The sequence below is a fragment of the Parambassis ranga genome, chromosome 14, assembly GCF_900634625.1.
Source record: "Parambassis ranga chromosome 14, fParRan2.1, whole genome shotgun sequence".
NCBI lineage: Eukaryota > Metazoa > Chordata > Actinopteri > Ambassidae > Parambassis > Parambassis ranga.
This window is the reverse complement of record NC_041034.1, coordinates 233,696-248,175: the sequence shown is the minus strand read 5'-3', so window position 1 is coordinate 248,175 and position 14,480 is coordinate 233,696. Positions and strand designations below refer to the sequence as shown.

The window sequence follows — 14,480 nt, the reverse complement described above, 5'->3', positions numbered from 1 at the left end:
CTGCCTCAGTTTGCTGCAACCACTGAACCACTGACCAACTATCTTTATGAACTACATATTAAAACAGCGTACTTGTACTTGTACTTTCAATCCTCGAGCACAAGGCGACAGACTAGTCTGGGTCTGTGGTACTTTTACATCTCTGTAATTAGACATGTTTAAAGAGACCCCCCCCCCTTGTTGATAGCCTGTGTTACACAGGAGACACACAGTGTAAACAGAAAGGACAGGATGAGGACGCAGTCAGCTTCAAGAGGAAACTGAAAGTAAACACACACACACACACAGTTTGAGCTGCTGTTTATATGAAATCAAACAGCAAACAGAATGTGGTTTTGTGTGTTCCCCTGTTATGAAAGACATGAAATACATATTATAACTGACACTGTCATGATATTCACATGGTAACTGCTGAAGTTGTATTGTTGTGTCGTAACGTCCCACCACCAGGGGGAGTAAAGCTGCTGTCTGTGAGGCAAAGGCTCAGAGGGTTTAGGAGGAAGTCCCACTTCCTGTTAGCAGTGATGTGAAACTATGATGTGTGCACCATGTTATTTTGGAAAACCAATATTTTGGAATAGTCTCTACATATATTTAGCATTTTTTATATAACAAAGACAAAATATACATGGAGCTACACACAGAGAGTACAGCTGGGACACACCATTTTACCCCCGATTTCCTGTCTGCACTGGTTGTGTCATGTGTAGTTGACACTAAAATCTGTTAGTGTGTGCGGGAAACAGACCTCCATCTCAGTCATTGAAACGTCTGAACTTCTGGGGCCTGTCCCGTACTGACGGACTCAGTCCTGAAGTGTGAGCTGATCACTGACCCACCAACACGTGTTGTCAACAGCCAATGAAAAGAGAGGGTGAGACACAAAAACAAGCACTGGGAACATCGAAAAAATGCTCATTCCTGCCACCAGCTGGTCTGCTTGCTGTGTTCAGCTGTCTTTAGTTGGCTTGACGGGTCCTGCAGTCTGTGCTGCCTCATCAGGAGCAGTTAGGTGTGTGACCCCCAGCATCATACAAAAACTGCTGAAGACCATCTGTTAGTGCATCCCCCTAGTCTTTAAAAAAAAAGAAGCTATCAGGCACCTACACTATGGAACCAGCTTCGGTTGATGAGGCAGACACCACCTCCACCTTTAAGACCAGACTAAACCCTTCTTAGCCATGCTGCTGTAGACCTACACTGCCAGGGATCCCTGGACAGGAGTGAATGGAGCTAAACACAGGTTTTATTTGAGTGTTGATTACCTGTCAGAACTGAAATGTAAACCGACTGTGATGTCTTACAGGGCCTGAACCATGGGGAATGCTCACACCATCTTCAATGAGACTCAGTACAGGTGGTACTACCGTACTCACTGGAGAGAAGACGTATGTTCACAGGTCTGCTGTGTAAAGTGTCTTCTTGGTGTGATGGTTTTTTTAATTGTGTTCCTGTCTCTGTTCCTCAGACTGATCGGACCCTTCCTGCTAATGGCTCTGGAGAGTACCTGAATACAATGATTCCATTTGTCAAAGTCTACCTGAGATTCAGAGATCACACTGACTGGGACCTCAAATGTGAGGGCGGCGGTCCTTCATACACCTTAAGAGAGAGTGCCGACCACAAACAGTTTGAACTGGTCAATAATTTTTCTGGTTTCATAGTTGACCGCTGTCCCAACTTTGGTAGGTATTGAATCAGAATCATAAACTCATAAACTCTACCATGCTGCTGATGATGGTTGCTTATATTCTCCCTTCCATGGTTTTAGGTGTGGAGTTTTTTACCTTTTACAACATTATGAACTACATCAGCCAAAACTTAAAAAGAAGTTGATGTCAGCAACAGAATAAAGACTCAGCTGAAGTCTCTGTAGATAGTCTAAAAAGACACACGAGTGTCTGAAGTAATAACAGTTTATTCTTCAATGTTTCTGCAGGCAAACTTGAAGAGGAGGAACAAGAGAATGAAAGACAGAGGCTGGAGAGGGAAAAACGTCAAAAGGAGGAGAAACAGCAGAAAGAAGAGGAGGAGAAGAGGCGGAAAGAAGAGGAGGAGAAGAGGCGGCTGGCAGAGCTAGAGCAAGAGAGGAAGATCCAAGAGCAGATCAATCAGGAGAATGAGGCATCCAGAAGAAAGCTGTCCGAAGCGCACCAGAGATTTGAGGAAGACCTGCGAAGTCAGCAGCACCGCCAGCAGCAGTACACCCAGGTCCTGCACCAGGTGGTGGAAAACCATGCAGCCAAAATAGAGAGGGACGAGGTGGGTGTGTGCAGAGCAACAAGTCAGTTACTTTCTAAATGCCATCATAACACTGAATTCTTTCCACCACGAGTCACCATCAACCAGACAGCTGCTTGTTCTCTCACATCTCCTCTCAGCTCTACAGACAGTGAATGTTACATTCAAATCGATCATCATTTAAATAGTCGATGAGAATATGATTTTTATTTATTTTCAATGTTATTTTTTGCTTCTGTTTTTAGCTCAATGATGTGCGTCGGAAATTTGAAGAACTTCTCTCAAACTACCACATCGTGGAGAAAGCAGATTCAAAGTGCAACCTCGAAAACCGGATGAAGACTCTGCAAAATGAGCTGGTATTAAATTATTTCGGAAAGCACAGGATCCCACTGTGGTGCCAGCTTGCTGTGGACCGGGCGACTGGATACTTGGACCTGTCTCCTACAGAGAGGCTCAGTGTTGTGGAAGCGGTGGTGAAGGTAACTGTGGACTGTGACCCTGACCTTGAGGATGTCCTCATAACTGAACAAGACAAGAAAATCGTATTCCTTCTGAGTTTGCAAGAACAGCTTTATGATGAAAATCCAACTTTGGCTAGAACAGTTTTAGTAAATGTTCTCGACATGACTTCACAGCTGACATCGACCAGTAAGGAGCTCCTCAGTCAAATACTCTTCAACAACATCTGGACTCCAAAAGAAATCAAGCTTTTCATTAGAAGAGCCTTAAGCATGGATCAGAACAACGTTTTCAAGATCCTGCACAAAGTGTGCACCTACAGGCTGAGCTTCCTCCACACTCTCACTGCACTGAAAAAAAAACACCACGTGCAGTATTTACAAGACTGTGTAAGCTACGAGCTGGACAAAGACCCTGACACTATTTTGAGTGAAATGCAGGACAAGAACTATCCGAAGCACACCCTGTCCCTGCTGGAGGACATACTGATGTATATGGAAGACAAGTTGCCTGAACTTCAAGGTGTGGTCATTGATGCCGAGATGATTGAAGAAGGGAAACGAATGATGATCTTGCTTGATTTGGCCGAACCGGACGTTGATACTCTAAAGAAAGTCCTCATTGTCCTGTCTTTAGCTGTTAAGGAATGCACCACATTCATCGCTCCGAACGGCAATCAAATACAAGGCTACTTCCCCAGACTCACACAGCTGGCTTCTTTGCTTTTACTCCTGCGGGATAAAAGAGGCTGCCTCCTGGAAATCAGCACTGGAGAGGGCAAGACTTGTATTTTAGCCATGTTTGCTACCATCCAGGCCGCCCGCGGAACAATGGTAGACATCGTCACCAGCTCTCCTTTGCTCGCAATCCGTGACCAAGACAAGTGGAGTCAGTTATATCAAATGTTTGGTGTGACATCATCCATTGTTCCTCCAGCACATTTCCATACGTGCACCCCTGAAAATCAGGACAAGTTGTTACAGGATGCATACACCAAGCATGTGGTGTACAGCACCGCCAGTACTTTCGCACCAGATATTTTGAGACAAGAGTTTGAGAAAAAAACTACTCGAGGAAGGAGGAAGTTTGAATGTGTGCTGGTGGATGAAGTGGACTACATGACGCTCGACAGTGGAGTTCAAACGACATTTCTGTCACATCAAGCCAGCGGCTTGAGGCACATGGAGCAAATCCTGGCTAGTATCTGGGCCCTTCTGTGCACCTGCCGGCCAATAGAAGTGTCTGAAACAGGGGAGATTCAGTGGGGAACCAGGGCCCAGCACTTCCACGAGGCTGCGACGCAGTCTGTGGTCAGCTTTGAAGACTGTTCAGCAGACAGCATACTGATGCTGGGTGTCCAGCTGGGGTTTTATTCCCAGGAAGACATGGACAGATTAACTGATGCAAAGACCCAAACAGGCACTGACAGCTGTGAGGATGCCATGCGGAAAGCCACTGAGAAAATCATGGACAAGATGGGACCTAAAGAACAGTATGAGCTGCTGAGTAAAGTCCAGACCACAGCAGACAACGATGTGACTGTGGACTATTACTCTGTGATTAACAACAAAGCCAAACTGTATGGGAAGGAAGACTCTCAGAGACCCGGATGTCACTTTGCTGCTACTAGAGAAGGGGCGAGCCTGTGAAATGATGTCGGAAAAATCAATCATCGAAAGAACTGTTGAGATATTAAAGTCTAAAATCAGATATTCTGATGAATGTGCACTAACCTCACTGAAGGAATCGGAGGTATTTATCATGATTCCATCTTTCTTGAAAGCATATGTTGAGAATCAGCTGCCAGTGTTTGCTGAGAATGCATTATATGCCATCAGAATGACACAAGGGAGGGAGTACATGATTGACAAGGCGCCTGAAGCTGACAGATGTAACCTCAGTGATGCGGACAGCCATCAGTATGATGCCATCATTCCTGTGGACTTTCAAGCCAGTGGAGTGTTGGAAAAAAACAGGCGTTGGGGAGACGGCCTGCAGCAATTTTTGGAGATGAAACACAAGCTGGCAATTTCACAGCTTTCTAACGTCACCAACTACATGTCCAATGTCCGCTTCTTTAAACGATACATCAGCGGAAAGGGCATTTTTGGTGTCTCTGGGACATTAGGGGGCAGCGCTGAGAAAGACTTCCTGGAAAGGAATTACCAAACAGTGAGTTATGTTATTCCATCTCACCGCCACAAGAAGGTTATTGAGATGCCAGCCGCTCAGGTGAGTGGAGGCAAGACTCGGTGGATCCAGGTGATCTGTGAAACAGCATGGAGGGCTGCAGACAGGGGGCAGGTTGTGTTGATCATTTGTGAAGATGTCAAGACTGCTGATGAGCTGAAGGCAAAAATGCAAGGCCAAGAAAGACAACCCAATCAGATCACCATGTACACAATCAGTGTAAAGCACAACATTGAGAAGCAGAACTTCAGCAAGGGAAACATCATCATTGCTACTAACCTTGGCGGACGTGGGACTGACATTCATGTTCAGCAGGATGTGAATGAGTGCGGAGGTCTTTTTGTGCTTCTCACTTACTTTCCTGAAAGTCAGCGAGTGGAGAGGCAGATCTTTGGACGAACTGCCCGGAAAGGAAACCCAGGGATGGTGCAGATGGTACTTAACCGAGACTGTCTCGCACCAGCATACCAAAGCCAGTCAGTTGAAACCATGAGGCAACTCCGAGAGGAGTATGAGGTCAGGCGTTTAGATCGCATGGAGAGGGAGGAGCTGTTTGAAATTGAAATGAAGGAAAATCTGTTCTCCAGATTTTGTGATTTTCTCTGTGACTTCGACAAGAATTACTCAGAGGAAGAGAGGAGCGACCTCACAAAAATGAAGGATGTTCCTGCATGTTTCAAGACCCACCGCAATAAGTTTGATTACCAGACTGCACTTAATGCTTTAAAAGAATCCTGGGCTTTGTGGCTCATCCTCCATGAAAAGCACATCAGCAGACATGATGACGTCACAGTGCTGACAGAAGACCTTACCAAACTCTTACAGAGGACAGGAGATGGCCTCCTGCAGGGGAGAAGCAACAACTTCTATGATTCTATGATCTATTCTATGATCATTCAGGCAAAAAGCAGAACCGACTTGTACTGCACTGACAAACAGAGATGTGACTATGGAGCAGTGTCTTACTGGCAGAGTGCCACAAAGTGCAATCCATTCTACGGTGCCGTGTCTCTCTACAATGAAGCATACATTACAATTGCGCTTGCAGGAAGAGACTACATTGCTCAGGGGAAAGGATTACTGGAGAAGGCAAAGACAGCGGTGGATGTGTATCTCTCAGAAGCCTCTAACACCATGATGTTTTGTAATTTGTCTGTGACCGACTTCAAACCACACCACAAAGACTGCAACCTGCAGGCCCAAATGCAGGCCAGGATGAACATCTTTAAATCATGGAAAGGGTACATTGAGAGTGCCCTGGAAACTCTTACAAGGCTTGAGAGCAGCCAAAAAGATGCAGTGATCGAGGATTCCAGCATCTACCGTCTTTCAAAGGACAAAGATCACATCACGACTAACGAACTGATGATCCTCTATGAGTTCGGCCTTGGCATCGTGTTCGAGGTTAAAAGGAAGCCTGAATTCTCCTATGATGCCCTTGCTTGTTTTGCTCTTGGTGTCATTCAGGTAGCAGCAGGTGTTCTTGTGTGTACTCTGTCATATGGCACTGCCAGTCAGTTTGGACTTGGACTGATCAGTGAGGGAGTGTCTGACATGATTTATGGGTTCAAAGGAATGATGCAAGGAGGCTTCGACTGGGTTCAGTGGGCAGTCTCCAAAGCCATTAGCATCGGCGTGTCTTTGGTCTTTGGAGGGTTAGGTCGACTCAAAAACGCTGCAAGTGCAGTTCGTACTGGAGCAAAGGGTCTGATTACTGGTGCTAAGTGTGGCTCCGTCATCACTGTGAAGCAGTGTTTTAAACATGCCACAAAGTATGTTGTTCAAGAACTGGGGAAGCACGGATGTTTCGCCGCCGTGGATTATGCCGCCAACAAAGGACTGTCAGTCATTTTTCACAAAGTTCTGAAAGACACTTTTGAGGGGAAGGTTCTTACAATGATAAAAGCGAACAATTCCCTGGACGAGGCTCTCACAGACTTGGTTTGCTCAGGAGTACCAAAGGCCGTCCTGCAGAACCCGGCCAGTGACTTCAAAGTTGACATGAAATGTGAAGAACTAATGTGTAAATCAGTGAATGAGATGACAAGACAAGTCATTCCTGAGCTAATGTTGGATTGCACCATGGTCATGAAGGGTCTGGATGCCCTGTCAAACATCTGTGGGACTTTGTCACAGCATATACAGAGCGAGAAAAGGTTTGATCAAATGCGACGAATAATGCTGTGTGTGGAAGGAGCTAAATATGCCACACTTTGTGTGCAAATCTGGAATTCATTTCCTACAGAGGACGTCATCAATAAAACATTTGTTCCTCGGTTTTTGCAAACCATGAAAAGACACTCACCAGAAAAATATGACCACGACGGAAGAGATGATTTATCAGATGTGAATCGGCTTAAAAAGGAACTCATCACCAGCATTGCACAAAGTGTGTCAAGCTCATTTATTGAGGCCTGTTCCAGGCACATGATCTCCATCACAACCAAGTCCTGCATTAGCACAATAAACTCTGCTGCTGGGCATGCAGTCAGCAACCTGCTGGGCCGGAGCGACACCCACAGTTTCTTTGACAACCAGATGTATAAACACAAACTGAATGAGGCTGTCCATGGACCAGCTGAGTGTCCATCAGAGTCCGAGAAGGAGGACTTGGTGTGTTACGTGGATGAGATTTGTGATGTCAACCGCCCAGCTACGTCTCTGGACCTCCATGTCTTGTCCCAAAGTGAGGTTCTTGAAGGCAAAGGTATCAGACTCATTATGGTGGACAAACATGGGAAGAAGCTCTCGGAGGACTATTATGCAGGGACAGAGAACTCTGCCGGTGACATAGTCCTCCAGCTGACCAGGGAGCCAGAGAACCCACAGCAGTGAGTGTTTTTATTCATATCTGTGAGTTCAAATCTACACAGCAGTTACACTGTGTTAATGTTCTCATATTTACAGCTTCAGTTTGTTTGTTGTTGTTTGTTGTTCACATCTGTTTGTTTGTTTCTGCAGGTCCAACAAATTTATGTCAAAGATCACAAAGTGGATGCATGGGGAACAGAGTCCATACAGTGGACACTTTGAAACTCTGAGCCCAGATGGCGCTTTGATCCCCGTACGTTCAGAAGGTCAGAACTGTCTCTACCACGCCATCGCCCAGGCAACAATCAGCAGCCCCGGCAACCTGAGGCAGGAGGCAGCGAGCCTGCGGGATGCAGTCAGACATTCTGTAAGTGAAGTGTGAGATGGTATCAGCTGTGTGGTGATACTGAATGGTTTTGACAGTGTGCTGCTGTGTTCTCAGCTCCAACAAAACATGCACAGATATGCGCCTGCTCTGAAGCTTCAGAAGGGATATGAAGAAACGTACAAGTCTCCTGGAAAATATTACATCAGCGGAGGAAGTCTGAAGACAAAGAAGGAGCTCAAAGACAAATACAAAAACTGCTTGAATGGGACTGACTTCCCTGAAGATGATGCCACTGCTGTCAATCTCTACAAACTTGGAATGGTCGGGACGATGAATGAGTAAGTTCTTTTTCATTCAACCAGATAAATGTGTGTGACCATGTTATGATGGTTATTGATAATTATGCTTCTCTTTAAAAGTATAAAAGCCGTTCGTAAGGAGAACAGACAGAACTCCTCCAGACCTGATAACAACAACAAAAACAGCTGCCCTGTGAATGCAGACCACATTCCACCTAAAAACAGCTTAAAGAAGGCTTATGAAATGCTGCAGCAACCCGAGAACCTCCAGCAGGCACAGAGACTTCAGAAGGAGCAACCAAAACTCTACCAAATGCTGACTGAAAACGGAAACCAGGGGCTCTGCAGAGAGGTTCTCACAGAGCACCACAAGCAGATCCTGACCACTGGCTCGAGCAAAGAGTGTAAACAGATCAGGTGAGTGTAGGTCCGGTTGACCTGAAAGGAGTTCTCTTTAAGAGGCTGAGTCCCTGTTTGTGTCGCTCACAGGCAGAAGCTGGCTGACATCACTGTCACAGGAGACGTGGAGAAACTGATTAAGTGTTCACTGATCGTGTCCAGTCCAGAGATGTGCAAGTTCCTCAGAAATGATGCAGGTACTGTGACAGTAATTCTGGATAGACTCGTCAGAAACACATATGCTGATGTCAGACCAACTGATCGGTTTGGTTAGATTCAGGAAGATTCTCCGTGTCAGTTTTGAATGACGGTAAAAGATCAACGTCTATCCTTCTGTCTCTCGGCAGGAATAACCAGGAGGAGCAGGGAGCCAGATGTGCCTGTTTCCAGCAAGGGCACCAAACAGTACCACGACATGGGAGACAGGATGTTGGTGGAAGGTTACCATAACCGAGGAGTCATAGACCAGGGGGCCAAAGAAAATCTGATGACGTGGCTGGATCACAACCGACTCTACTTAAGGAACACACCAGAGTATCATGAGCTCCTCAGCGTGATCAAGAAAAACAATAACAATGTTAATGACTGTTAATGAAATGATCTTGAAGATCTTCTTTGATCATACTCAGCCATGATAACACATTTTGCTGGGCGATTAATTGCCCAGCAAAATTATTGCGATAAGTGATAATATTGTGGTTTTGAGACCATTTCAAACTAATATAATGATAACGACATAATAATGCAAGTACACCCTTTCAAAGATCAATAATTAACAGATCTTTAATTTCTAAAGAACATTTAATACTAGAAAGGCCCCAATCATTATTGTCATCATTATTATTAATGTATTAAGTAGCCTAAGGGTGGGCTATTACTATACCATATTTTAGCATAGTCAGTGGAGTTAAGTCAATCCAACTAGCATGGCTGCAGCGGTGGGCTCACCTGCGCGCACACGTGTCTTTGTGTGCGTTTGTGTGCACGACTCTCTCTGATAGCAGGTTGTATACATATTATATAAACATGCTTATATACATAAGCATGTGTAGTCTCCTGGTGAATTGTGTTCAGAGCTCTCTGTGTTGCTGTAACCAGCGTCCAAGCCCTGCAGCACCGTGACAGCGAGCTGACCGTGGTCTGCTCAGAACATCCCGTAAACGTCACACAATGAGTTAAAAAATAAGAACTACCTGTTGATTTGACACATTTTAAGACAGAAGCCGCGGGACATATTAAATATGACGGCCGGACTTTGCACACTTTATACACCACGACGCACCGAGTGAGAGAGAGAGAGAGGAAAACAAACGAGCGTGCAAATGTAATTTATCGCGGCCGAAAAACGTATCGAGCCCATTTAAAGTTATTGTGCAATTAATTGATTTATTGTTTATCGCGACAGGCCTACCTACACTATGAACAAACACCGATCATTTCTTGTGCAAGCAGCACTTTTCACTAACAGAGACCATGAAAACACTTGATGTAACTTCGGCTGTTGACTCATTCATTCATTGATCACTTCCTGTCATGTTTCCAGTGTTGTTGAGGAATAATATAGATCCATCCATCATCTATTAACCCGCTTCATCCTGCAGTGCAGGGTCACGGGGGTGGAGTCCATCCCAGCTAACTTCGGGTGAGAGGCGGGGTCCACCCTGGACAGGTCTAATATAAACAGACATTGAAGCTCTGCAGTGTATTCATGTTTGCACACCTTACAGGTGTTGTAACCTTACAGAAACTAGAAGAACACCTTCATGGAGGCTTCAGTTTGGAAGAAGATGCTGGACTTCCTTTGCTTTTTAATCACCATCAGTACAAATGTTAAATATTAAATATTGCCATCCAGTTTATGTAAAAATGTAATTACACAGGCATAATAAAGTCACCATTTCACAATCACTAATGGGGCCCATGGCGTCTCCTTTTTCCGTGATGAAGGGTGCTGAATCAGCTGCTCCTCCTTCTGTTGGTGCAGGCTCACTCAGGGTCGCTCAGTTCACACTTCCTGGCAGCGAAGAGGATGAAGAGGAGAGCAGTGTCTGCTGCATGCGGGCCAGTCAGTCAAACCTGGTGCTCTGAGCTGCAGACAGGGGAAGTCTTCATCCTGCAGTGTTATGTGCGGTGTTAAAAGAGGAACCAAATGCACATGAAGTTCAAGCAACTGAAGGCAAGCTTTATTCAAAAGCCAAGGTAAACTCAAAACAATCTTCATCTGAAGACTAGAAACTAAGATTAAACTGAGACAAAGACTTGGACTAAGGAACGGAAAATAAAACAAACCTAACCATGAATAATCCAAAGGAGGGAAGGGAGGACGAGACGACAGGGATGACGCGACGACAGGGAGGACGAGACGACAGGCAGGACGCAACAACAGGCAGGACGCGACGACAGGCAGGACGCGAAGTCAGGGAGGACGACAGGGAGGACGACAGGGAGGACGAGAAGTCAGGGAGGACGACAGGGAGGACGAGAAGTCAGGGAGGACGAGATGAGACGACAGGGAGGACAACAGGAACAACGAACAATGATCCGACAAGGACAAAGGAGAACACAGGGCTTAAAAGGAGGAGGAAGACAAGACACAGGTGGAAACAATCAGGGAGGATCAGGTAATCACAGAGGCGGGAAAACAGGAGGAAGTAAAGACACAACAGGAAGAAACGGAACACAGGACTACAAATCAAGACAGAACTACAAAGCGCACCAGAGAACAGGAGGGAGGGAGGAAGGACAGCAGAAAGGACAGGAGGGGAAGAGAAGAAAGAAGATGACAGAAGGGAGAGAGAGAAAAGAAAATGCTAAATAATAATAAATAAGAGGGAGGAAATACTAAATAATCTAAAAATGATAAGCAAAAGCAAAATGAATACAAAACCAGTGTGATAATACAGCACATGAGTGAAGCAGAGGCCGTTGATACAGACGAAACACATGGTTATTATCACGTTTAAACATAAACCATGTTGCACACCACATGAATGCAGCACATTGACTCAGTACACTTAGGGTTAACAACCCTAACACCGTCTGCTCACTGTGAGTTAAACAGGACTTTTTATCAGGCTTTAGCTGAGCAGCTAACTTCACACCGAGTCATGTTAGCCAGCTAGCGTGGCTAGCAAGGAGTCCTTAACATAACATCATGTATGTGTCCTGAATGTCCTTCTAGTGCTCCCTGAGTTGTCCTGTTTCTGGCGGTCCTTGTGAAGTTACTTTGGTTCCGTCCTGTTTCCTGTTTTATTTTGAAAGTCCTGTCTCCCTTGTGTCTGTGTTTTACTTCCCCTGTGTTCTCGCCTTTGGTGATTGTTAGCCCCGCCCTAATGTGTTTCACCTTTGTGTTGTTCATAGTCTATTTAAGTCCTGTGTTCTCCTTTGTGCCAGAGCGTCGTTACTTTCCTCATCACCCTGCGTTTCCCTGAGTTTCGTAAGTTTGGATAATTTCTTCCTTTTTTTCTTGGTGTTAGTATTTTTGGAGTATTGTTTTGTTCTTCACTTTTTGCAATAAACTTCACCTGGTTAGTTTAATCATGCCTGGGTCCTCGTTCCACAGAACTGGACAATGTTAGGGTCATAAGTTTTGTTGACTTAAACATAAAATTCATTCAAACCCTAAAATGTGAAACTGAGAAGAAAAGAATGAAGAATCTTGACCCTTATTCTTTTCTTATTAGGGCCCGAGCACCGAATGGTGCAAGAGCCCTATTGAAACCCTTAGGATTATTATTTTTTTTTTTTTTTTTTTTCCCCCTCCGAGATCGCATTTTTGGAGGCCTTAACATGCCCAAAAACTCACCAAACTTGGTAGAAAAATTCATTCGCCCGAAAAATTTTGAAATTTGCTGACTTTTGAAATGCACATATAAAAATGGCTCTATAGCGCCCCCAACGCGTAGCCCCTCTGGCCGGTTTGACACAGGATTATGAAAATTGGCACACATATGTATCACCTCAAGACGCACAAAAAAGTCTCTTGGACCCCCCCTCCAAACCCAACAGGAAGTCCGCCATTTGAAGGTTTGTGGCCATTTTTGGCGATGTGTGACCCTGCTGCCAAACTTTTCACGCCTCGCATACTTCAACGGATTGAGCTGAAATTCGCCGTGTCCACTCAGGACACCATAGGGAATAGACGCATTCCAAAACTCTTACAAAAGTCTGACGGTGTGGCCGGGGCGTGGCCTCAAAGTTTGACCATTTCTGAGGACACAGAAAGTCTCTATAACTTCTTCGTTTTCTGTCCGATCTGTACGAAATGTCACATGTATGATCAGAGTCTGACCCTAAACACATCTATACAACAATATTGAGGCTTTGACAGAGCGCCACCTACTGGCTACACAAAATGTTGTGTTTTCATAGGTTTTTCTGCCTGCCCCCCTGGCCTGTTTTGAGTAGGGGCATGAAAATTGGTACACATGTGTATCACCCCAAGATGCACAAAAAAGTCTCTTGGACCCCCCCTCCAAACCCAACAGGAAGTCTGCAATTTTGAAATTTCTGTTAATTTTTGGCGATTTGTGACCCTCCTACAAAACTTTTCATGCCTCGCATACTTCATCCAAATGAGCTAAAACTCACTGTGTCCACTCAGGACACCATAGGGAATAGACGCATTCAAAAACTCTTACAAAAGTCTGACGGTGTGGCGGGGGCGTGGCCTCAAAGTTGACCATTCGCCATTACAAAGGAACTCACTGTATTTACTGCCCTAATGCGTAGCCCCGCTGGCCAGTTTGACACAGGATCATGAGAATTAGCACACATGTGTATCACCCCAAGACGCACAAAAAAGTCTCTTGGACCCCCCCTCCAAACCCAACAGGACGTCCACCATTTTGACTTTTTTTTTGTAATTTTTACCGTTTTCTGACCCTGCTATAAAACTTTTCCTGCCTCGCATACTTCATGCAATTCAGCTGAAATTCACTGTGTCCACTCAGGACACCATAGGGAATAGACGCATTCCAAAACTCTTTCAAAAGTATTACCGTGTGGTGGGGGAGTGGCCTCAAAGTTGACCATTCGCCATTACAAAGGAACTCGCTGTGTTTTATGCAGTACTACCCATATACTTTATGCAATGTGGACAAAGTCTTACAGTACTGCCATGGAGCCGAGTCTAAACAGATATATATGCTAATAGGATGATACGGTCATAGCGCCACCTACTGGTAGCAGGAAAGTTTGGTTATAAACATGTGTTTGTTGTATATCTGTGGAAATGAGAGGAGGAGAGAATAGCACAGGAGAGTATAGGAGACGAGAGCATAGGAGAGAAGACTGCGATGACCCCGCGGATCGCAAGGTGCGCGAGGGCCCGCAATGCTGCTTGCAGCTTTAATTGTTCTTGTCATTGTCCCGTTTTGTTGTTCTTGGGTTCTGGTACAGTTCCTGGGTTTTGATTGATTTGTGGACTTGTGTTCTGGGTTCTAGACATTTATTAGGGCCCGAGCACCGAATGGTGCAAGAGCCCTATTGAAACCCTTAGGATTATTTTTTTTTTTTTTTTTTTTTTTTTTTTTTTTCCCCCTCCGAGATCGCATTTTTGGAGGCCTTAACATGGCCAAAAACTCACCAAACTTGGTAGAAAAATTCATTCGCCCGAAAAATTTTGAAATTTGCTGACTTTTGAAATGCACATATAAAAATGGCTCTATAGCGCCCCCAACGCGTAGCCCCTCTGGCCGGTTTGACACAGGATTATGAAAATTGGCACACATATGTATCACCTCAAGACG

The 14,480-nt window shown here is 45.0% G+C and overlaps 2 protein-coding genes across 3 annotated transcripts in view; both read left to right on the top strand.

Moving 5' to 3' along the window:
* LOC114445951 (uncharacterized) overlaps positions 1-4,390 on the top strand; it is a 5,338-nt gene extending 948 nt beyond the window's left edge. For both annotated transcript variants that reach the window (XM_028421305.1, XM_028421306.1), the window contains exons 2-5: positions 1,307-1,388; positions 1,469-1,685; positions 1,940-2,262; positions 2,487-4,390. In XM_028421305.1, coding sequence (XP_028277106.1) covers positions 1,317-1,388; positions 1,469-1,685; positions 1,940-2,262; positions 2,487-4,352 — 2,478 coding nt within the window. In that variant the 5' untranslated portion in view covers positions 1,307-1,316 and the 3' untranslated portion in view covers positions 4,353-4,390. The remainder of the gene's footprint in view (positions 1-1,306; positions 1,389-1,468; positions 1,686-1,939; positions 2,263-2,486) is intronic.
* Positions 4,355-9,927, top strand: LOC114445950 (uncharacterized). Its single transcript, XM_028421304.1, has 6 exons — positions 4,355-7,724; positions 7,855-8,071; positions 8,147-8,370; positions 8,452-8,748; positions 8,821-8,927; positions 9,078-9,927. Exons 1-6 carry the CDS (start codon positions 4,357-4,359, stop codon positions 9,320-9,322), a joined length of 4,458 nt encoding a protein of 1,485 aa, XP_028277105.1. The 5' UTR covers positions 4,355-4,356; the 3' UTR covers positions 9,323-9,927.
* Positions 9,928-14,480: the final 4,553 nt, after the last annotated feature.

Coding starts and splice junctions, on each gene's coding strand:
- LOC114445950 (XM_028421304.1), top strand. CDS start 4,357: ATGTCGGAAAAATCAATCATCGAAAGAACTGTTGAGATATTAAAGTCT. Junction 8,371..8,451: donor ATGGTCGGGACGATGAATGA/GTAAGTTCTTTT, acceptor TCTCTTTAAAAG/TATAAAAGCCGTTCGTAAGG. Junction 8,928..9,077: donor GTTCCTCAGAAATGATGCAG/GTACTGTGACAG, acceptor GTCTCTCGGCAG/GAATAACCAGGAGGAGCAGG.